General features: G+C 49.6%; 1 protein-coding gene across 2 annotated transcripts; it reads right to left on the bottom strand.

The window, feature by feature from the left end:
• Nucleotides 1-689: 689 nt before the first annotated feature.
• Nucleotides 690-22,282, bottom strand: Dhx33 (DEAH-box helicase 33). Of its 2 annotated transcripts, none has more exons than XM_055594271.1 (12): nucleotides 21,980-22,282; nucleotides 19,457-19,617; nucleotides 18,017-18,244; nucleotides 17,679-17,867; nucleotides 15,063-15,248; nucleotides 14,279-14,390; nucleotides 13,120-13,279; nucleotides 12,898-12,986; nucleotides 11,939-12,066; nucleotides 11,395-11,598; nucleotides 7,955-8,041; nucleotides 690-4,042 (listed from the first exon to the last, which is right to left on the bottom strand). In XM_055594271.1, the coding sequence occupies exons 1-12, from the start codon at nucleotides 22,236-22,238 to the stop codon at nucleotides 3,734-3,736; spliced, it is 2,112 nt and encodes a 703-aa protein (XP_055450246.1). In that variant the 5' UTR covers nucleotides 22,239-22,282; the 3' UTR covers nucleotides 690-3,733. The 2 variants fall into 2 exon arrangements, with proteins under 2 accessions (XP_055450246.1, XP_055450247.1); XM_055594272.1 differs by having other exon boundaries at nucleotides 17,679-17,849.
• Nucleotides 22,283-23,065: the final 783 nt, after the last annotated feature.

Here is a 23,065-nt window from a genome sequence, read left to right as displayed (position 1 = left end):
GTGCCGCCCCGAGGCCCTGCAGCCCGCCCCGGCGCTCCGCCTGGGCCCGCGCTGTGTCTGCGCAGCTCCACGCCACCTCTTCTCGGCCACACCGGGCTTTGTTGCTCCGCGGAGTGCGCTCAACTCGAGCGGAACCACACACTCCAAGATCACCTCACTGAAACGTCTTCTGCCACCGCCGAGCTCCAGAAGGCGCGGGCTGACCGGCCTCAGCACACGAGATCCGGAACCCCAAGGGCAGGAGGAACGATCCGCCCCCTAACAATTCACGCAGGTGTTGAAGGACCGTCCTCCCGGGAGCAGGAACTTAGGGCTTACTTCACATTTAGGTTAAGAAGCAAGGACAGTGGGCTGAAGAAGTCTCAGTAGTTAAGGGCATTTGCTGCTCTAGGACTAGACTTCTGTTTCCAGCACCGACTCACAACCATCAGACACTCTCTTCTGACTTCCATGAACACCAGGCACGAATGTGCTACACACACTCGAATACAAAAAAAAAAAAACAAAACCAAAACACAAACCCCAAACCACCTGCTCCTGCAGTATAGTCCCAGCGCTGGCAGGGAAGAGGCAAACAGCTCTGAGGTAAGGCCAGCTTGGTCTACACAGCGAGCTCCAGAACAACCAGAGCTACATAAAAAGGCCTTGTCTCAGAAAACCAAAACCAAAACACACCAAGTTTTACCAAATGAATGGCAGTAAGACTGTTTAATATTCGAATAGCATTCTATAAATAAGGGGAAGGAGGCCCCACAAAAGAGGCCACACATATCACATACAAGATTCATTTTGTATGGATTTGATAGTCAAAAGCAAATTTGGGCATTATATACAAGAACTGTTGTCATGTTTGAGAGCAGACAGAATCAGCACAAGTCCAAATCAACTTGTTACTTTTCTACATCACAGCAACCAATATAAAATTGTTTCCCCACGCGTAGGTCTAGCTTATGTGCTCAAGGAAAGGCAGCTTAGATGCATGGGCACAGTTCCAAATAGATCCTGGCAACTGGAGTACAAAGATCTGTGTCACAGTAAATGCTTTGTTTTGGACTCTTGTGACAACTGGCAGAGGTGCACAGGTTTTCAGGGACCAGTTCGTAACACTGTTGCGGGTGTTGCGGGTCGTGGTTACAAACCAGACAGCCCCACGCCCTGGAGCCAGCAGGTGCTGCTAACGTCCATCTGCTTGAGGCTGTGCTGTCCAGACTGGAGTCTACGTTGGAGTCTGACAACTGGAAAAGTAGCTCGGCTTATACTGCAGAAAAACCATGAGACACTCCACTTTCCTAAGAGAGCTTAAAGAACACTGTCCCTGCAGCCCAGTAACTTCTTTGCAGTAATATGTGGAGTCAGAGTGAGGTTTCCATCTGCTTTAATCCCTGAGCAGCTTTGCTGAAAAGCATTTTTTTTAAAACCCAATAAAAAACTAAATAGTCTATTAAAATTCTACCATAATGTTAAAGTGACAAACATATTTCCATACAGAAACATTAAAGCTAACTTAGAAAGCGCCACCGTCAGTCCTTTTCTGTGAAGTTTCCCGCTTTGCAGTCTCTCCAGGTCAACCTCCCAGTCCTCACTCACTCAGCCACGGCAAGCTAAGCTTCCTGTGACCCAGAAAACAATGTGCTGGTTTCCCGGGGAACAGAGTGTTCACTGCTGAGGAATACACTGCCTCCTTGCTGATCCCTTTAGCCAGCACACAAATGCCCTATTAAAAATACGAAAGCCCTTCTTACCAAGCAAGGCTAAATAAACCTTGCATAGATAGAAAAAATACACTTAAAAAGAGAACCCTTTCTGGAGAGCTTTTCAGAAAGTTGGTAGTGTAACCATTTTATCAAAGAGACAGTCCCAAGTACCCTGACAACTCTAAGCGCCGGCTAAAAGCCTGATTGCCCGCGGCTTGGGCTATATTAAAGCCTAGACCAGATTCAGCAGACACAGCTGTGGACCAATGAGACCCTGGCAATGAAGTGCCCAATCAGGCTATGCCCTCTGGAAAGAGCTTGCTGGACTCAGAGTGAAGAAACTGCCCACTGCCTTTCAACTACCTTGTAGGCAGTCTGGCCTCTTGCTTATAAGCAATACAACTCACTGTATAAAGGACAGAATCTTAGTAGTACAGCTGTGTTTGGATCAATTAAGCACAAGAAAACAGCTAAATTTGGTCTTTTCCTAGGTTCAAACATCCTCTGGGAAAGTGTGCTTTTCTTCTTCCACCTAGATGCAAGGTCCAGTCCCCAGGCTGGCCTAGAACCGGAAGCCTCCCAGCTGGCACTGATAAGATGGGTGTACTACCACACCAGGGACTGTCAGCCCCTGCAATCCTAAGAGGGATCTTTTCTAAACAGGAATGGGATGTAGAGGCTTCTCTGAAAAATTCCCTCAGGCGAGGGAGGTTTGAGAGGGGCACCTGGTCAGGAAGTAGCAAGGCTAACCGTCCCCAGGCCCCACCAAGAACACTGAAAAATCAGTGAGATAAAAAATACAAAGACTGGCTGGGTGGTGGCACACACCTTTAATCCCAGCACTTGGGAGGCAGAGGCAGGAGGATCTCTGTGAGGTCAAGGCCAGCCTGGTCTATAGAGTGAGTTCCAGGACAGCCAGGGCTATACAGAGAAACCCTGCCTCCAACTGCCCCCAAGAAAAAACAAGCAAGCAAGCAAACAGAAAAACCCAAAACAAAGACTGGGTGTTGCAGAAAAGACAAACTGACACCCTGGCTTCTGAGCCATTAACCACTTGGCCCGGCTCCTTCCCACGAGCAGCTCTGACCTGGGGCCCCACCTCAGCAGACAGCTGAACTGGGTGAGGCCTCCCTTGTGTGCACACAGTGTGCCCAGTTAAAGAGAACATTACCACCGGGCTTCAGAAGGCCGCTGCATTGAAAAGCTGGCTCCTGATTTCAGGAAACCAACATGTCTCATGAAAGCATTGCTGGGGACACGAAACCACAGAGGTACCAAGGAACTCCTCTGCTGGTCTCTGCGTGGAGAGACTGGAGAGCATGTGACACCCTGAGCTGTGAGGGTCAACAGGTCAGAATCTACCTTGCTCTGGAAATGCCCGTGGGAGCCAGTTGCTCCCATTTTCTAACAGACACACAGGTAGACACTGAAGGTGAGGCTGAGGACTGGCTCAGTGGCAGAGTCTGCATAGCATGTCTTAGCCCTGGGGTCCATGGGGAGGGTGTGGAAGGAGGAACACAGAGGGCAAGAGACTGGGCCTGCGGTTTCTTGTGGCTCCTCCTCCTCCCCACCCAAGGCCAACAGACTTCCTAAGTCTGTGGCTTCCTAAGGCAACTCCTCCGAGACCCAAGGGCTCCAGGGGCCGTGTCGTACCTAGTTAGAATCACAACTCACAATGGCTTACAAGTCCCCGATTCTCTTATCTTCTGTCAGGCAACTCTGTTCGTAACCTTCTATTCATTTTTTTCTAAACTTCATTACTCTGAACTCCAAGTCTTACCCCTTTCTGGCAGATAAGGACACTGAGGCTCAGAAGTTAATTCAGTCACCCCAAACGGCCTAGCCAAACCCCAAGTACAAACAAGTTTCAGCCTCTTGTGGTCTAAGTATGAACGTGTCTGCACGGTTGGGTCTGAGGAGGTTGTCAACGCTTTCAAGCTCTTGCAGTCTGAAAATCGGCTGCATTGCACTGTGCTGTTTCTCTAGCTTCTGGGCGGGTCTGGAAGATGGCTGTAGTCCAGGCGCTGGCCTTGCTGTGCTCAGTTCCTGGCAGTTCTCAGCTTCCTCCTGAAGTAGTCAGGGGCGGCCTCGTACAGCCACTCGGCATCCACAACGCAGAGGTCTCGCATGTAGCACTTGCTGGTGTAGAGCAGAGCCGTGTATACCACGCAGGCAGGTTTGCAGTGGAAGAGGACAGACGACGGGTGGATGGCCACTGGCTGATGTGTGTCCGTGGTGGCGTAGGTGCCGTCTGGCTGGAGCTCGGCAGTACTCATAAAGAGGCTGTGAGCCAGGCAGCGGCGAACACTCTCCATGTCCCCTCGAGATGACATGATGGGCATCGACATCTGTGTCAGAAGAGACAGAAAAGACTCAAACGTTACTGCTCCCCAATGCTGCACAGTGCAAGGGAGCAACAGGACGAAGTGCGGCTGACACAGTGAGATTCTGATATCAAAGGAGCTGCTTCAAATGCAGCAGCTCAGGTGGAGGGTGCAGGCACAGTTAAGGAAGGGTAGACGGAAAGAACAGAACAGAACCAAACAGGAAAACGGCATTCCAGCAGACCTGAGAGAGACACATCAGTACACGCTACACACAGGCGAGGCGTGCCGGGTAGCCATTTCCGAGATCAAACCATCCAGCACGGAGAGAAGCTCCTTAAGATACAGGACGGAAGTGCATGCCTTTACTCCCAGCACTCAGGAGCAGAGGCCAGCCTGGTCTACAGAGTGAGTACAGGGCAGCCAGGGCTACACAGAGAACCCTGCCTTGAAACAAACAAATGAAGATACAGGATGGGGGAAGGAATGCCTTCCTCTAAGCTCTCTGGGTACAAGGCAGTATAGGACACACGGGTACATGAAAGCAAGAATTATACACAATACACAGTGTTCTAAAGGGGGCTCACTAGGCAAACAACTCAAGGGCTTCAGGAGTCCCTGAAACATCAGCTTGTCCTCAGCACGTGTAAGCTGTAAGGACTGCTGACACTCTCAAGACTGAGCTGCCTAGAAGTGGCTCAAAACAGCTGAGCGAAGGGACAGCAGCACACAGCCTAGTCAGACTGTGAAGAAGCAGAGCTTCCTGGGAGAGGCACAGACCTCCAGCCTGTTGGTCAGCCTGGAGGTTTACAGCCAACTTCAGCAGCTGTCACCATGCTGGGGTGGGCTTTGGTGACGCGCATCTCACTGGTTCACCTCATTGGACTGGTGTCTGTAGTTTGGTTTGTTGTCAGTTCTCCGTCTGGGCTGAGCAGACGCCTGATTTCCATCTCTCCAGGTACAGCGCCACACAAAGGGTAGCCCGGGAGAGCAGCATGCTTGCCCCATCAGTCCCCTCAGGGTCCTCTCGGCCTGTGGCCACCTGCCCCTCCTGCAGTGCCACATGGTTCTCGCTTCCCCTTCTCCAGGCGGTCAGTTTCCCCGCTCCCGACAGAACAATGGCAGCCTCTCACAGGGAAGCCCTGGCTGAGCCACGAGCCAGCCCGCCTGGCCTGGCCTTTTCTAAGCCCCTTTCTGCAGGGACCCTACGGCCCTCTATAACCAAACACTCATCTTTCACAGACCTGTGAAGCAGTTCCCCTCTCCAGGCCTCTGCATATGCTACTCCTAGCAGCCACCCTCACCTCTGCAGCCAGCGCCCTTCTACACAACAGCTGACCGGGGTCATGGAAGCCTCCATTGCTGGATCTGCGAAGCCTCTGAAATGGGACCTCTAAGCACTCTCTGCTGAGGCCCTGAGTGAGGGGCTCTTACTTGCAGGCGGAGGCAGAAGGCGAGAAGAGAAAAGGAAGTATGTGGAGAGGGGCAAGGACAAGAGGATCAGTGAGTCCAGAGAGTGAAAGCAGCTGCACCCCACACGCCTTCTTTCAGAGCTTGTGGGGTCGTGCCTCTGTTTTTGTGTATGGGTTCTAAGAAACATCACTCTGTCTTTTGGAAAACTCATTTACTTTACAGTGGCCGTTCTGTGCTTTAAGCTCATCTATCAGATGAGAACAGAGAGAAGGCTTGGTTGTTAAGGCACCTGTTTGCCCCTGCAGAGGGAACTGACTCCCAGGACACGGTGGCTCACAACCAGCCACGATTATAGCTCCAGGGGACCTCTTCTGAGATGCCCTCTTCTGAGTGCCACGAGCACCAAGCATGCATGTGGTGCACACACAGACATACAAGCATGGAAAAGGAACTCTCACATCTCTCCAAGATGACCCAGTGAGCTGTCATCTTGGAGGCTTACTGCCTCCTTCTGCTAACCCAGTCCTGGAAGCTTCTAGCCTCTGTACAATCTGACCCAGGGCTACAATGTGTTCAGTCTCGGAGACTGACTGCTGAATGAGCTCACCCTTGCTAGTTCTTTCTGAACTCTTGCTGGCTGGTTCAACTCAGCTGTTCTGGCTTAAACTCCTCTCCAAGCTGAGTGATTCAAACTGGCTTCTCTCACAGCTTCTGACTGGATTGCTCTATTTGGCCTCAAACTAACTTTGGCAATATGTTCTAATCATCTGGCTCCTTCTCATTCTCTGGCTTGTTCTGTCTTTACCTGTGTCTCACTTATTCTCTCTACAACCTGTCTGTAAAATTCTCTGAAAATCCACAAACTGAACTGCCACAAACTCAATGCCACTTTACTGCCTCTAAGCTCACTGCCTCAGCTCACTGCCTCAGGAGAACTGGCTGAACAGCCCTGACTAGAACTCAGAGATCTGCAAGCCTCTGTCTCCTGAATGCTGGGATTAAAGGCCTGTACCACCACGACTGGACCTCAGCTTTTCTTTACCTGAAACTTGCTCTGTACCAGGTTGGCCTTGAACTCAGAGATCTGCTCGCCTCTGTCTCCAGGAATAAAGGCGTATCTGTATTCCAGCCATATCATATAGATCTAGAAGGTCTTTGGGTGTGATCTCTTGTCAGAGCAGTCATGTTCTGAATTAACATTCCTCTACACAAACAAAACACACATAAAATAATCTAAAAATAACAAATCTAAAAAACAAAAAACTAAAGACATTGCTCAACGGCCTAGAGTGTATCCAGTGATACAACCCTTGCCACATGGCCCTGGGCTCCACAGCTGCAGAGGAGGAAGCTCAGTTGTGTCTGTGTCCAAGCTGAAGTCAGCCCAGCCCCAGGGGTAGACAGCTGAGGAGGTACAGAGCTGAGATAGCTTTGGAGTGTGACATCCTAAGCATGAGGCCACTGGGTGGACCAGCCCGCGAGTCACAGCCTGCCGTGGCTCACTGACAGACTCCGGGGTGCCAAGTCTCTTCCACACCCCCCTCCCCTGGCAGCTTGGTGGGATTTGAAAGCAGAGACTGGGTCTCCTGGAGACCTCAGTGCTGAGCTTGCCTCCACCCAACCCCTCTCCCCCCACAGACAAAGTTGTAGCTAGAAAGGCAGCCGCCCCGCCTGTCACCGGGGAGTCTCTGGAGGATGGAGAAACTGCAAAGCCTGTGAGGCTTACAGAAGGGGAGCCACCACCAGAAGACAGCTTCAGCAGACACCGAAGCTTGTTCCGTTCAGGCTCAGCACCAGCTAAACCACAGGAAGCACAAAGCAGCGGCAGAGGCAGACTCCACCCTCCTGACCCCACACACTGGCGGCCTCCAAGGTTCAAGCCCCAACAGTCATTGCATATATGAGCAAGACCCTGGTTTAAAAACATCTTTTTGCCTCCCTGGTGTTTTCCAATTTTTCTTTTTTATTTTAAGTACTGTTTTTTGTTGTTTTGTTTTTTGTTTCCAAGACAGGGTTTCACTGTGTAGCCCTGGGTGCCCTAGAACTAGCTTGGTAGACCATACTGGCCTGGAACTTGAAGAGATATGCCTGCCTGTCTCCCAAATGCTGGTGTTAAAGGCAGGCGCCTCGCAAACATTTTTTTCCTTGAACCAGAAAACAGTCACAAAGTTTCTAACTCATGTGAGGTCCAGGGTTCCATACCAAGCAGCCCCACTCAAAAGAATCTAAGTCATAGATGTAATGTAACTACGTGCAAGCTGAGCTCAGCATTGCCTCCTGAGTTCAACCTCCAGACATAGTGTGGACTGGGGGTTGGTGGAGGGGAGAGAAAAGAAAACCCGAATCACCATGGATTCCTAGGAATAAACCATAATAGCAGAGAGAGTAGAATTACGGGTAACTTTCATTTTCTTGTGTACGTAAATTTTTTCTACTATTAGAATTCCTTTCATACCTCTGACAATAAGCAATTCAAGACCCCCATAAGAAAATAAAACCTTTTCCTGGAAAGGGAGGTATTACCTTTAAGCAGATTTCCCTCAGCTGTGCTCTGACTTCAGCTACTAGCAGCATATTCTTACTGTTGACAAAGTTCTCTTTGCACCAGTCCTGAATACAAGAAAGAGAGAAAGCTCAATCCTCTCATTTCTATGCAGAGGAAACATGCACCTTACAAGACCTTGACGGCACAGTTGAATTCAGAGGGGTCTTCAGGTACCAAAAGGAATACAGGAAAGTACCTTTACACTAAAAACTATGAAGTAGGAAAAAAAAAAATGAATATTTAAACTTAAATAAAACTTAAATATTCCCACCCCAGGGTCATCATGAGAACAGTTACAGACTGGAATGCATGCATCGCCATCCCTATTACGGACATGTACCTCTAGAATATTATTAAAACCAGTGAGAAAAAGACCAAGAAACTGGAGAAAAATGGACAAAAGACATAGAATGCTCAATAAACCTAGGTAAGGGTGCTTGTTTCCTGAGGGTGGAGGCAATGAGGTTTAGAACATGGAGACAGATACCCAGTGATTTCATTTGACAGCTGGAAGGACAGTGGAGATGGGAATTCTACTATTCTGTCCAGGTCCAGGAGGCACTAACGGTCTGGCCTGCTAGCAGGGTGAAGCAGAGCCACAAGACCCCAGCCCAACAAGCCTATGCTCACTTGTTGGCCTCACAGAATTCTCCTGAGCACAGAGACCTGAGCAAGATGACACTGCAGTCATGGAAACGGAAGCAGATGAAAGGCCAGAATGTGGATGGATAGGAAGCAAACGCTTCCTTTCCTAGTTTTGATACAGTCTTAATATGTAGCCAACCAAACAGCTAACTAAGCCTATTGAAAGCATGTCCTTAGAGCTGAGTGTGTGGCACAAACCTGTGGTCCAGCACTCGGAGGCTGCAGATCACAAGTCTGAGGTCAACCTGGGTTACACACATAAAGACAAACAAATGGGCGGGCACGTTCTTGCTGGAACACACCAAGGGCAGAACAGTCTTCAGCAAGGAAGCCCAGCACTCTGTACTGCATCAAACCCGTTTTGTTTGTCTACATATAAACTGAGGGCCAGCGAGACGGTTTAGCCGGTCAAGGCGCTTGCTGCCAAATCTGAGTACATGAATTAAACTCCATGTACCCATACCATGAAAGAACAGAACCAACTCCTATAAGCTGTCCTCTGGCCTCTACAGGTGCCTGGATATTTGTGTGCATACACCCATGTACATGTGAACACACACACATACAGACACAGAGAGAAAAAATAAGCTAAAGTAAACCTAGCCAAGTTAACAAGTGCTAAAGCTGCAGGGCAGCATCTGTTTTAAACAATGCACCAAGGCACAATCACGCGTCTGTAAGACAGAGAATACACTGCCGCTTCCCATCTTAGTATAAGGCACTGAGATGTCTTATTAAAAAACAGTCTAAAAGGGAGCTGGAGAGATGGCTCAGAGGTTAAGAATATTGGCTATACTTCCAAAGGTCTTGAGTTCAATTCCCAGCAACCACATGGTGGCTCATAACCATCTAAGATGAGATCTGGTGCCCTCTTCTGGCCTGCAGGCATATATGCAGGTCAAATACTATATAAATAATAAACAAATAAAATATTAAAAACAAACAAACAAACAAACAAACAAACAAACCAGTATAAGAGCTGAGCAGATAAACAAGAAAACACCTTGTGTGGTTTGAATATTCTCAAAAGCTTCAGTGAATCCCTATTGGGAGACGTAAGTGAAAACTTAATTCATTTATGGTATCTGTGGGCCAGTAAGATGGCTGTGAGTAAGGTGCTTGCCACTAAGCCAGTGACCTGCTTGCTTGCCTGACCACCCAAGGTGGGGCCTTGGCACACACACAGTGGAAGGACAGCACAGTAAGCTCTCCCCTGACCACACAAGCTCCCTCCCTCCTACACACACACACACACACAATTAGTACACACCCAGTCTATTTAAAAAATATATGTGTATATATATATATATATATTATATGTATAGATAAAATGTATTATATATGTATATATAAAATAGGTATATATATGTATATGTAAAATATATATTTTGAGACAGGGTTTCTCCATGTAGCCCTGGCTGTCCTGGACTTACTTTGTAGACCAGGCTGGCCCTGACCTCATCAAGATCTACTTGCCTGTCTCTGCGTCCTGAGTGCTGGGATTAAAGACATGCACCACGACAGCCCTTCTTAAAATAAATCTAAAAATTTTATCTTTAATCTTAGCACTTCAGGCAGATCTCTTCAGTTTGAGGCCAGCCTGATCTACACAGTGTATTCAGGTCAGCCTGAGCCACAGTAAGACTCGTCTCAACAAAGCAAAACAAAATCCCTTCAAGAAACATGTGGCATAGTAGCACCTGGCAGGAGGCGGCAGGCAGGTCTGAGTTTGAGGTCAGCCTGCATAGGGGATTCCAGGCCTTGAGGTTATACAATGAGAACCAGTTTCAAAAGTAAACCAACCAACCAACCAAAAACCAAAACAAAACAAAAGAAATTTTAAAAACTTAGGGGCTGGAGAGGGTTAACACTGCCTGCTCTTCCAGAGGACCAGGGCTACTTTCCGGCCTGGCTTACAACCATTCCTGGGAAGCTGAAGTCCTCTGCCCTCTACTGGCCTCCACAACAATAGCAAGCATGTGATACCTAGATGAGGAAGGTATCATCAAGCCTCATCAAGATGAGGCAAACACACAGGCTCACAGCACGCTCACAGGAATGCACGCATGCACCCCAATTTAAAAATTACGGTGTTTCTAAAAGCAGGAGGACATCTGGAAAATGACCGAATCCACACTGGTTCCTATTGTAGAAGAGGAAGAGGCCACATAGACACGCACTGCCTTCTTCTTGCTGTGTGTGCTCTTCTACTGTGAAGCAACAGATAAGGCCTCTAAGGCTTACCAGTCAAGAATAGGAGAATAAATCTCTTTTCTTTATAAAATGACCTATTTCAAGTATTTCTTTACAGTAACGAAAAAATGAGCATAGTGGTACACCACTTTCAGTGCTAGAAAGGCAGAGGCAGGCAGATCTCTGTGTTCAAGGCTAGGCTGGTCTACAGGGAACCCACCCTCCAAAAGTGAGGCATAACTGTGCTGGCTAAGATACACGTAACTAACTTGTCTGCAGTCTATGTAAAAGCAGCAGCACAAACACCTAAATAACACTTTCCTGGTGATGTCCCAGCACACACACATTTCTGAGATGACATCTGGCCTTTTGTTTGTTTTTCAAAACGTGATTTCTTAGTGTAGTCCTGGCTGTCCTGGTTCTTGCTTTATAGACCAGGCTGGCCTTGAACTCACAGAGGTCCTCTTGTCTCTGCCTCGCAAGTGCTGCAATTAAAGACACGCGCCACCAGGCTGGAGAAGTGTTTGCCAAAAGAGGGTATATGTAAGAACACATGCCTGCAGGCATGAACCAGGCTCACCTTGTTCCCACCTGTGTTCTTGAAGGTCCGGTAGAGATTGAGCAGAGTGACATGGTCCCCCTCACTGGAGATGAACTTCTTCCGGACACTCTGCACTTCCTCTCTGCGGGCAGGGGGGTTGTACAGGACGCTGTCCACGGACAGCAGGGAGACGATGGTGAGGATCTCTTCAGTACAGTGGAATTTGGAGGACAGGAGGATAGTCTGGAAAGTCCATTTACAGTGAGAGTCAGGCTTCCTGGCTTCTGAACAGTGTTTCTGTGCGCCTCTTGCACTCCCTTTAAGGAGTGTGGTGGCCTTAGGACCATAGCGCTGTGACAATGCCATTCACTTCTTTGTGACAGAAAGATGCCATCCCCGTGGGGTTCCAAACCTTTGTGGGCAGGCCTCTGAATCCCACACACAACATAAATCAGCATTGCACACAAAGTAAGGGCGATAGGCCGTGTTTAGGAGAGCAAATGAGGTTAGTCCAGAAGCACTGGGCTTGGGCATTTCCTAACCTGTAATGCAGAGAGGGGAATGGGGAAGAGGAGTCATTTACTTTGGCAAATTTGGGCTCTAAAGGAAATGCTGCCATCTTTCTTCCAATTGGAGTCAGGGCAAGCTGGTCATCCTTATGTTCAAGAGCACCTAACAGGTCCAGCTGGGCAATGGCCGCCTGAATGTGATCTATAGAGACGGAGACATAAAAAGGAGCCGGAAGTCCAGAACAGGAAGAAGATGCAGCTAGCTGAGTGCTTCTGGGGGCTTCTAACTCTACAAACCGCCAAGGCCACCCGCCACTGTCCTCACATTTCTCGAAGCCTGAATGATACCACTAAATCACAAGGGAGTCTAACGCAGTCATGGGAGAACTGTTACCCAGAGGAATGGGGGAGGCAAACGGTGAGGCAGGGGTCCAAGAGCCTGGCTTCCATGACATGGGCAGCATTACACTGGCGTTGGCTGCATTACCCCTATACTCTGTATTTATGGAATACTGTGCCCTCTGTGCTATTTGTGTTTTTAGAGACTAACACATTCCCACATGCACAGACTTTTGTGTAGAACACAGCCAGAAAATCTCTCTTCGAGAGAACTGACTGGGGTTCGGGGTGAGGACACCTCTTGACAGTTCACTTTCTCTTGTACCAACTACATTTCCTTAAAGAAAAAGAAAATGGCCTGGTGATAAGGGCCCAGGTACCAAAGCTGCCACCATTTAGTGTCAGTTCTTAAAAGTTCTTCCTCCAGGAAGGGCCGGGACTGATCACGCCCTGGGTTACCACAGAGATCAGACCTCTCCGGCCTTTGGCTGGGCACTGCAGGGGCAGCTCATGGATGCCTATGACTTTCCTGTCTCCCTGCACAGCGGTGCTGCTACCAGAACCTCCCACTGCACGACCAATGACACCAAGCCAGCAGAACAGGGTCAGAATGTTTCTTTTCTTGCTCCAAGTGCTTCTCCTGGGGAAGAGCTCCTCTGCTAGTGTCCGTCTGTCTAACTAACTTCCAGCTTACCTGGAGATGGCTTAGACACGAAGTCAAAGGTGAGCACATTTGGGACTTTCATTGCCAGGAGCTGAAGTATCACGCTTGCCAGGTTACACCTGTGAGGGAAGCAAGGGTCCTTCAGCTGTTCTTAACCCCACTGAGTTCACACTGTTCCCCAGCAAGCAATGGTGAGAGCTGCAGCCTGAGAACAGGAGCAGGCGAGGAGGAGGCCAGGAGGACTGCACCCACCTCTGGATCTCCGGCACTGTCATCTTCTCAAACTTTTCAAACTCGTCCTCAGTGTAGAGCCGGTAGCAGATGCCACTGCCCTCGCGGCCGGCCCTGCCTGTGCGCTGCCAGGCCTGGGTCTTTGACACTCGCTGCACAGCTAGTACCTCGAGACCACTGTCTGCAGGGAGAGGGGGCCATGAATGCTTTGCATCATCACACAAGCACACTGTTTCTAGAATGCTGGCAAAAAGAAACGATGCTGAGTACCGCTGAGTGTTTCTGCAACACAAGGGTCAAGGAAAACTGAAGGCTAAACAAGAAAGCACAAATCCAGGTGCTCAGCGCTTTAAACCTCTCAGTGAAACTGAGCCTAGCAATGAGTCATGTGTGAAATGTTAAAATCCCATCACAACACCCTCTGCAAGCAAGGCGGCAGGAGAATGGCTTCGGAAGTTTGAGCTCACACCACAGGACAGCCAACCATCCCTGCTGCCTGGCCCTGAGGCTTCTTGGGATTTTGGTGCTGAGACAGTTTCTAGCTAACTGAAAGGATGGTTATACATCAACCAATGATAACACGTCCTTTGTTCTCCCTCCCAGTTCTATAAAATGGCTCATGTGACATTGATTTCCCGGAAGAAGAAGACACCAGTTCTCTCAAGTACAGGATTATTCTGTGCCTGGAACTAGAGACCCACGCTTGTCAGCAGGAGGTACATGAGTGAAGTGTTTAGTGGAACATGCCAACTAAACCCGGGGCGGGGGGGGGGGGCAATAACCGCAGCAGCCTCTGTGGAATAAGGCAAAGCAAAAATCAGAACTGTGCAAAGCTGACTTCAAGCCAGCGTGGCCTTGAAGGAGACAGTCAACCCTTCCCCTCCATGCACACCTGCCCCCTTCCTGGGAAACGTGGCGTCTACCCCAGCCACATTCCGGCAGCCCTTCTAGAGCCTGTGACTGGTACCAGGCTGCCCCTGGCCTTCCTGCCACCATTCTCACCCAGCTTTTAACTGGTTGTCAGGGCCCAGCAGAGGCCCTGGTTGTTCTTCCCTGTCTTCCTGCCACTCAGATCTCAGCTCCTAACAAACATGAGGTGTTTACTTGGGAGGAAATGGCGGGTTACAGTTTTAACCACTGCTCGCCGCACAGGAGACATTCATGAGCTACAGTTTCTCACCAGGGTTATACTTCTTTGCTTTAACCATGCCCGTGTCAACTACATATTTTATTCCTGTAATGGTTATGGAGGTTTCAGCGATGTTGGTTGAAATGATGACTTTGCGATAGCCCTAAAAGGAGGAAGAAAATCAAAAAGCTGTGTGACACACACGGTTCAGAAGTCGAAAACATTCTCACCATGCATTTCCACAACTTGCTGGTCGGGAAAAGGTGATTTCACTGTTAGCAGTAGTCACAGCCATCTCGGCCCTCACACTTGGTAAGGGGCAAAGGGAGAGCACTGGTCCTGTCACGGAGATCTGAAGGCTAATCTGAGGCGGTGAGATGCAGTGGAACAAGATAAAGGCCTGAGCAGGTAGACAGATGGGAGTTGGAATCCTGGCCCTGCCAGGGTGTACCTGGGTGCCATAAGTAGTTCCCACCCCCTTCTTGGAGTCCACAGCATCCATCACGGCATTCCATGAGAATGAGAGATGGTCTTATGTGCGTGTCGGACTGTGCCTGGCTCACAACAGACGGTTCTGTGGGCAATGCAGTTCGCACCAGCCCTTAACCACTCAGCCTGTACACTTCCGTGCCCACCCTCGTCCAGACGATTCTCGCTCTCCTCACAGGACAGCGCCCTGCAGCTGTGCATTCCACACCTGTTCTCTCCCAGCCGACCTAGGACCTGAATAGCCCCCTTCCACCTTCTCTGGATCCTGGTGGCCGGGGCACAGGCCCCACTGGTGGATCTGACCTGATGTCCAGTGATGCAGAGGGCAGAAAGGTGGCACACCCACCTTTGGGGCCCCTTGGAAGACTCGGAGCTGCTGTGAGTAGGGTAGGGAGGCGTACAGAGGGAGGACAAGCATTGGAGGGCAGCCATCTGGAAGGCGCTTGGCAATGTCTCGGCAGGTCTTGCTCATTGCTTCGATCTCCTCCTGCCCAGTGAGGAACACCAGGATGTCCTGAGAAGGGGGCGCTTCCTGCAGAGACAGAGAGTATTGATGATGGTAATGTTGCCACGAGGGTTTCAATTCTGTTTCACTTTTTAATTATGAAGATGAAATAAGTCTAACAGTGGTGTCTCCCAGGGATCCATATAAGGTGTGAATACAGAACCAACTCCGTGAAGTTGCCCTTTGACCTCTACATGTGCTCTGCCCCTCCCCCAGCACACATGTGCACACGCACACCCCCCCAATAAAATTTCAAAAATCTTAAAAAAAAAAAAAAAAAAAAAAAAAAGTTGGCCTTTGGCAGTTCAGAGGCAGACTACTAGCCTTTCCTTCTCCTACAAACATTATGAAACTGACAGTAAAAGTCACTGTCTCTGTCCCCTAGAAGGAAAAAAAAAAAATCACTGCCCCAAAACGATGAAGACAATGGGAGACAAGAAGGCAGGCAGCTGGTTAGGGGACACCTTCTAAGTAGAACAGGGACAAGAAGTGCAGATGGAGGATAGATACAGCTCGGTGCTGGAGTGCTGGCCTAGCTGGGGCAGGAGGACACTTGGCAAAGCAGCCTGCTCCAACCGGATGGCAGCATTAATGACCCAGAGAGAGAGAGAGAGAGAGAGAGAGAGAGAGAGAGAGAGAGAGAAGGAGATGGAGAACACACACAGCACTTCATGACTGCCATCAGACACAGTGTAAAATGTATCACACTGCAGGCCTACTCAAATTTTTCAGACCAGGACAGGGACAGAGGTAACAATGAGGCTCCTGATACTGTAATTACTGAGGCTGGATTTAAAGACGCTCATGATAACAGCTACGTTGAAAGGCTCAAATTGTTCACATCGATCTGCTTGACATGTGACACGCCTGGCTCAACTGCTGTTTTTAGTTGAGATGGTGAGATCTGTTCGGAGCCTAGTTCTCCAGAGCTCAGACTCAACTCCAGCTCACTATGCAGGAAGGATGGTCCTGGACTCTTGGCCACTCTGCCTTTGGCTGGTACAGGGCTGCTGCACCAGCTGTCTGAAGAGCTCAGGATAAAACTCAGGGCTCATACATGCTGGGCCACCCTTCTACAGACGAGCTACAATTCCAGACCAAATGTTTGAACTACACAAGCAATACTTAGCTTAAAATAAAAACTGTTTGACTCTAGATTTTTCAGGAAATTAATATAGAGACTAAAACGTCTATATACATCAAACCAAAACAACAGGACTTAATCCCTCAAAATCTTTTTCATACACGTGTTCATGTGTGTGGCACAGAGAAGCCAGAGCTCAAAGCTTCATCTAACTCTCCACCTTGTTCTTGAGCGAGGCTCTCTCACTGAACATGAAGCTAGCTGTGCATCCACCATGTCCATCCCCCTCCCTGCAACTACTGGGCCTCCAGACCCACAGTGCCAGGCGGCTCTCCTGTAAGGGCTGGGGTCTGGACTCAGGGCTGGCACAGTTCCAGGCGGGTCTCCTGAGTGCTGGGGTCTGGCCTCAGGCTGCACAGTTGCAGGCGGCTCTCCTGTAAGGGCTGGGGTCTGGATTCAGGGCTGGCACAGTTCCAGGCGGCTCTCCTGAGTGCTGGGGTCTGGACTCAGGGCTGGCACAGTGCCAGGCGGCTCTCCTGTAAGGGCTGGGGTCTGGACTCAGGGCTGGCACAGTTCCAGGCGGGTCTCCTGAGTGCTGGGGTCTGGCCTCAGGCTGCACAGTTCCAGGCGGCTCTTCTGTAAGGGCTGGGGTCTGGACTCAGGGCTGGCACAGTTGCAGGCGGCTCTCCTGTAAGGGCTGGGGTCTGGCCTCAGGGCTGGCACAGTTGCAGGCGGCTCTCCTGAGGGCTGGGGTCTGGCCTCAGGCTGCACAGTTCCAGGCGGCTCTTCTGTAAGGGCTGGGGTCTGGCCTCAGGCTGCACACTATCTTGGCAAGCTGCCCTTGGCCCACTGACCCATTCCCAGCCTTTAACCACACACATGGGAATGTAAATGTTTGATGAAATAAAAGAGTATTTTGTAATATCTAAGTCTTAAAATACCTCAGGACATCTGTGTGGTGCATACCTATCATTCTAGCACTCAGGAAACCTAGGCAGCAAGACAGCAGCTGGAAGCCGGCCTGGGTTACGTGGTGAGACTAGACACACTGTATAGCATCCTGCGTTGCAATATAAAATAATAAAGAAAAGCACACAAGCCACTCCTTTAACATATGAGAGTTTTCTGGCTCATAGGATGTCAGACAGCTGCTGATTATACAGGTGAATTATTTTTCTTTTCAGAGAAAATAAGAACTATAAAACAGGCAAAAGCAGATGTAGAAGATAAACTTTTTAAAAAGGATCATTTTATTATATTTGCGTGCATGTGTGGCACATGTGTGGAGCCATTCAGTGGCTTTTATTTCAGAGGCGAACTATTAAGTGTAAGGCAGCACAGAATTTGTCACAGATTTTCACCCCATTCCATACCTGGTGGATCTGGAAGACTGAAACGAGAGCCGCGTGCAGGTAGTCCTGCTGAGGCTGTTTGGTGTAGAAGGTCTGGATGGGGTGCTGCCGACCCTCAAGGTAGAGGACAGGGGCTCCATCGAAATACTGAGAGAACAGGTCGACATCCATAGTAGCTGACATCACAATCACCTGAGGAAAGAATAAGGGCTGGGAAATAACACCGGAAGGCATTTCCATAAAGCTGATGGTTGAGGCCCATGCCGGCCCAACACAGCTAACTCTCTCCCGTGTGCCTGAATGGGCAGGACAACCGTCCTGGGAAAGAAAGGGCCAGTCTTTGAGCACATCCCACATACTTTGAGCGGCAGTTTCCCTAGCTCCTTTCGCCTCTTCTGTGCAGCCTTCACCACTCCGAAGAGCACGTCTGTATGGATGGTCCGCTCATGGGCCTCGTCCAAAATGACACAGCTGTACTTCCGAAGCAAGGAGTCTGAAATTGCTTCCCGCAGAAGCATGCCATCCGTCAGGAACTTGATCCTGGTGTCTTCTGAAGTGACGTCCTCAAAGCGCACTGTATAGCCAACCTGTGAGGAAGGAGGACTCCTTCTTTCACTAACCCTTCAGCACTAATCCAGCACTGCCTCAGCACAGCGGATCACAGCGAATGAGACCGACTCTGCCGCACCCCCTCAGCAGCGAGGCCTGCCTGGAGAGAGAAACACCAGGCTCTTCCCTTCAACTGCGATGCAACATCACAAAGAATTAAAATGTAAGGAAGCAAGACGCAGCAGTGGATATGATACTGGCTTTGCAGGTCTGACCATCTAAATTCAATCCCTAGAGCCCAGAGATCTGACTTCCAAATTGTCCTCTGACCTCCCTATGTGACACACACTAAAAAGGAAAAACAAACAAAAAACTGTAACCTCATACCTCAAGCTGCCTCCGTACAGGCATGAAAAGAGGCCCAAAATATTTTGACTTGTAACACACATACACAATACAGATATGAATGTTTCCTATATAGTTCCAACACTCATTCTATATACCCATGTATAGTTAAGAGCGGTTTCGTATTTTATAGAAATATATATGTTTAATATAGATAAATTACATACATACATACATGTAATAGATGTAAAAGAGGACAGACATGACACTGCATGCCTGCAAGCCCAGCACTCTGTAGGCAGGGACAGGAAGATTGCCTAAGTTCAAGGCCACCCTGGTCTATGGTCTCTATAGTAAGTTCCATGCTAGCGAGGGCTACAAGTGAGACCCTATCTCAAAAAACTCAAATCAAACCAACAAAAAATTGAGATGTCTAAAGTCTTAAACACATAAACTAGGGGTTAAGGGTCCAGCTCAGGGGTAGCACTTGTCTAGTATGTGAGAGGCCCTGAGTTCAACCTCCAATGCCATTCAAGTGTTGTAACACACTCACCCCATCCCCCAAATACCTAAACAAGAAACACCTAATTTACCTAACTTGCCAGAAGCTATGAAATCAAAGCTGACGGGACTAAGAGTCACTGATCTCTCTGGAACTGAGAAAACCCTGAGATTAGCCTACAGAGCAGTACAAGAAAGAAGCACGCTGTTCAGCTGGGTGTTGTGGCACACGCCTGTACTCCCAGCACACAGGGGGCGAAGGCAGAAGGATCGGAGATTCAGGGTACCAGGCCACTATATGCTACATGTTGGAGACCCCGAGTCAACACTACAACATGGATGGGAGGGAGGAGCACAGCGGGTCCTAGTCAATGAAAGCACAGTCACAGAAAGTAACTGCGTACCAGCTTCCCGAGTTCAGTCCTCTTCTCATCTGAGACTCTCGTAGCAAGAGAGATGGCGGCCACTCGCCGGGGCTGGGTCACCGCAATGACGCCCTGGCGACTAATTCCCCCTTCATAGAGGTACTGTGGGATCTGAGTTGTCTTCCCAGAGCCAGTTTCCCCTAGGAAAGAAAAGGAATTCTCATTCAAATGACACTAAGGTAAATCCGCCAAATAAACAGCTCAAAGTCAGGAGAAACCAAACCAAACACACCAGGAAATACTGAGTTGTTGAGCCTCGGGTGAACAGGCAGGCACCCAGGCAGACTGCTGGAGAACAGCCATTGCTACTGTTTTCCAGGAGGCCCAATTACATTTCAAAAACCATTCTAAAGGTTTTTGAAATGTAACGGTGACACATACCTTTGCACCCAGGCAGACTGCTGGAGAACAGCCATTGCTACTGTTTTCCAGGAGGCCCAATTACATTTCAAAAACCATTCTAAAGGTTTTTGAAATGTAACGGTGACACATACCTTTACTCGAAGCAGGCAAAGGCAGGCGGATTGGTTTGAATTCTCGCCCAGTTTGGTCTACACAGTCAGTTCTAGGACAGCCAGAGCTTTACAATAGAGACTGTGAAACAAATAAGCAAACAACAAAAACACCCTAAACTTTTAGGATGTTTATATGGTTTGGCTCATAATTCCACTTGCAAAAACTGACAAAGATGTTTTATTCAATTTGCCCCATGATGGCAAAAACAAAAACAAAAAACTGGAAACGCATACAATAGTGTGTAACTGGTATAGTCCCAACATAAGATGAAATATGACAGTCACATAAGTTGGTATATGCTGATATGAAGACATGTCCATTCATATATTGTTTGCCTTTCTCTGGCTGCTGCTTGCTGCTCTCTTCAAACCTGCCTTTGCCTACGCGATTACGGGTACAATACCTACCTGCCCTTAACCTCAGTCAGAACAAAAAGTCTCACCCGAGGCTGTACTAGTGGCCCCAATCTCTGGAGTCCTCTGTGTCTGTTAATCTCTCTTCTAGCATGAAACATTCCAAACAGCCAGAAGGATTTAAACGCTTCTGCCCTCTCCTAATACCAGTGGGCACAGGTCTCTTCACAGGCTTGAGCACAGAGCAAGTACCCTATGAAGGCTATTTCCTACCTCTGTGGGCACCTCTAACAGCACCCGATTAGAGGAACTCAGAAAATTTGCACATCCTTCTTTGCTACTGCTTATCTTCTTTAACTGAAGTCCCCAAGCCCCACAAGTCTTGCATTTTTTCCCAGCCTGCCTCTGAATGCTCACCTTTCCTGACTTACCCAAGAATCCCAGGCTAAGAATCTGATTATCCTGCAGTTTCCTGCTGAATGCACAATGACCTCAGACTTGGATCCATGTCTCTTGTGCGTCTTTCCTATTCCTATTCCAAGGCAACTGACTATTGCTAAAATAAAATATGCCAACCATGCAGGCATAGGACCAAGATGCTCCTGGGCATCGGCTCTACCATTCATCTTGTTTCTGTTTTTGCAGCCTGTCTTCAGTCTCCATCTCCCCAAGGGCTACTTGAGGCTCTGGGACTTTTGTTCCCAGAACTCTTGCATGTCTCTCACATAAAGCCCCAAACATGACTTCCCTCTGCTTTTGCAACACCCTTGCCTCCCTGGGATGGCTTTTCTCTTGTGCCAGGTGAGCTCTCTGTAACCTTTGATGCCAGGGCCCCCTTCCCTTACACCTCCTGATCTTTGCTCCATTAGCTCTATTCTATCTTCCAGCTCCTCTCTGCTCAGTGGGCCAAATCTGTAAATATTTGCAAGCTCCTCAGCTTCCCTCATTTGGCCAGAGCAGAAACCTGTTTCCACTGCCTTCATTCTTCAGCCTATTTACTCAGGCCAGTGCCGGCGCTGTTCTTAAGTTCTCTTGAAACACTTCTTAGCAGAAGCTGTAATCGATACTACACACCCAGATCCAACGCGAACTTCTCCCCTTGCGTCTACAGATCAGGGTGGAACTTCACTGTCGCATCTGTGACTCCCTCCTTAGACTCTACTCCACTCCCTGCCGGCACCATCCGGTCTTCTCTCTCGCTCCTGCCATTCCTTCAGGAGCGCCTCTATCTTAAACGCTGTGTGTCGGAGCCAACTGCCCTCGAACTCTGCCAAGCTCTTCTCGTACACAAGACACTGGTTCTCGTTAACTGAATTCTTCCTGGCCGCCATCTCTCCACCGCTGCATAGAGTGACGGTCCCCGGGGACCCGCTCCGCAGCTGCCTCCTCAAAGCCCCCACACCCCGTCACGGAAGGTGAGTCTTTCCCCCGCACACACCGGCCACTCAGGGCAGTCAGTGCCAGCGGGATAACTCTGTCCGCCCCTTTCCCGAGGTCCCTGCCTACGCCTGGCACAGAAAAGCTTCCAAGTTTGTTGAAACCAACGCAAAGGGAGTAAGAAGCACCTAAGAACAACTGCCCTCGCAAAGCCAGGAATCTAGAGCAAGGAAAATCCACCGAAGCAGCCACTCACCGATGAGGACAGCGCTGTCCAGGTTTCGGAGCTGAGCCAACAGCTGGCCCCGCGCCCGGAAGATGGGCAGACTCCGGCGCTGCAGCTCCAGGGCCTCGCGGTAGGGGCTGGCCGAGGGCTGGGCCAGCGGCGGCGTGTGCCTGCGGCCTCCTCCCGCTCCGCCGCCGCCAGCCGCCAACAGCATCTCCACTCGCCTCCCGGGAGGGCAGGAGCCCGGCCGGAATCTCTTGGCCGGCGGGAGGCTCGCCTCCTCCGGCATGTCGGGAGGACCGCGGCAGGAGGCGCGGGCGCAGGCAGCTCCGCTCCTCAGTGGACCGCTAGCGCGCAAACCCCGCTCTCTCCACGTGCACGAGGGTCGGGCGACCACCGATGACCTCACAGCCGCCTCCAGCCTGGAGGAAGGGAACTGCAATTCCCAGCATGCAGTGAGGGTTTGGGCAGCATCCTGTGAGAGCAAGGCCGGGAGTGTGACTTAAAAAACGGCCCGAGTGACAACAGGGAACGGTAGCTGTGCGGTTCCGTAGGACCTCATTGGATAATGACGTTGTCTTACTGGATCCTTTTGTTATACCAAGGCTATTTCTTTCCAGTAAAAACGAGTGTCCCGCCGCGGCTTCCAACGTAGTCATGTTTCTCTGTGTAGCCCTGGCTGTCGTAGACTCACTTTGTAGACCAGGCTGGCCTCGAACTCACAAGAGATTCGCCTGCCTTTTCCTTCCCTAGTGCTGGGATATATACGCGTGCGCCACCACACCCGGCTAAATTCTCATTCTTTACACAGCTTTTCAGCCCTCTTGTATGCGCTTTAATCAACGGATGATTCAGTATTCCCGCAGAAAACCTGCATACAACTAGTTCTTCCTTCCCATTCAAAATACAAGCTCTTAGATGCTTTGCTAATTCACTGGCAAGCAATGAATGGTTAACTTTGCTTTTTTAATTTTTGGAGGGTGTGGGTGTTTTACTCCTGTATATATTTATGCTCTGCTTGCATGCAATGCTCACAGAGGCCAGAAGAGGGTGTTGGATCCCTAACAACTGGAGCTGCAGCCAGTTGTGAGGGCTTGGAACGCGGGTGCCTCGGAA

The sequence above is a fragment of the Psammomys obesus genome, unplaced genomic scaffold, assembly GCF_907164565.1.
Source record: "Psammomys obesus unplaced genomic scaffold, mPsaObe1.curated_primary_1811, whole genome shotgun sequence".
Lineage (NCBI taxonomy): Eukaryota > Metazoa > Chordata > Mammalia > Rodentia > Muridae > Psammomys > Psammomys obesus.
Note: the sequence above shows the minus strand (reverse complement) of the source record. Positions and strands in the feature narration are given on the sequence as shown.

Excerpts from the sequence above, each read along its gene's own strand:
- Dhx33 (XM_055594271.1), bottom strand. The coding sequence starts at position 22,238 with ATGCCGGAGGAGGCGAGCCTCCCGCCGGCCAAGAGATTCCGGCCGGGC. Across the intron at positions 11,599-11,938 it reads TAGAGCCCAAATTTGCCAAA|ACTATCCTCCTGTCCTCCAA; the intron begins GTAAATGACTCC and ends TGGACTTTCCAG. Across the intron at positions 4,043-7,954 it reads TGAGGGAAATCTGCTTAAAG|ATGTCGATGCCCATCATGTC; the intron begins GTAATACCTCCC and ends CTTCTGACACAG.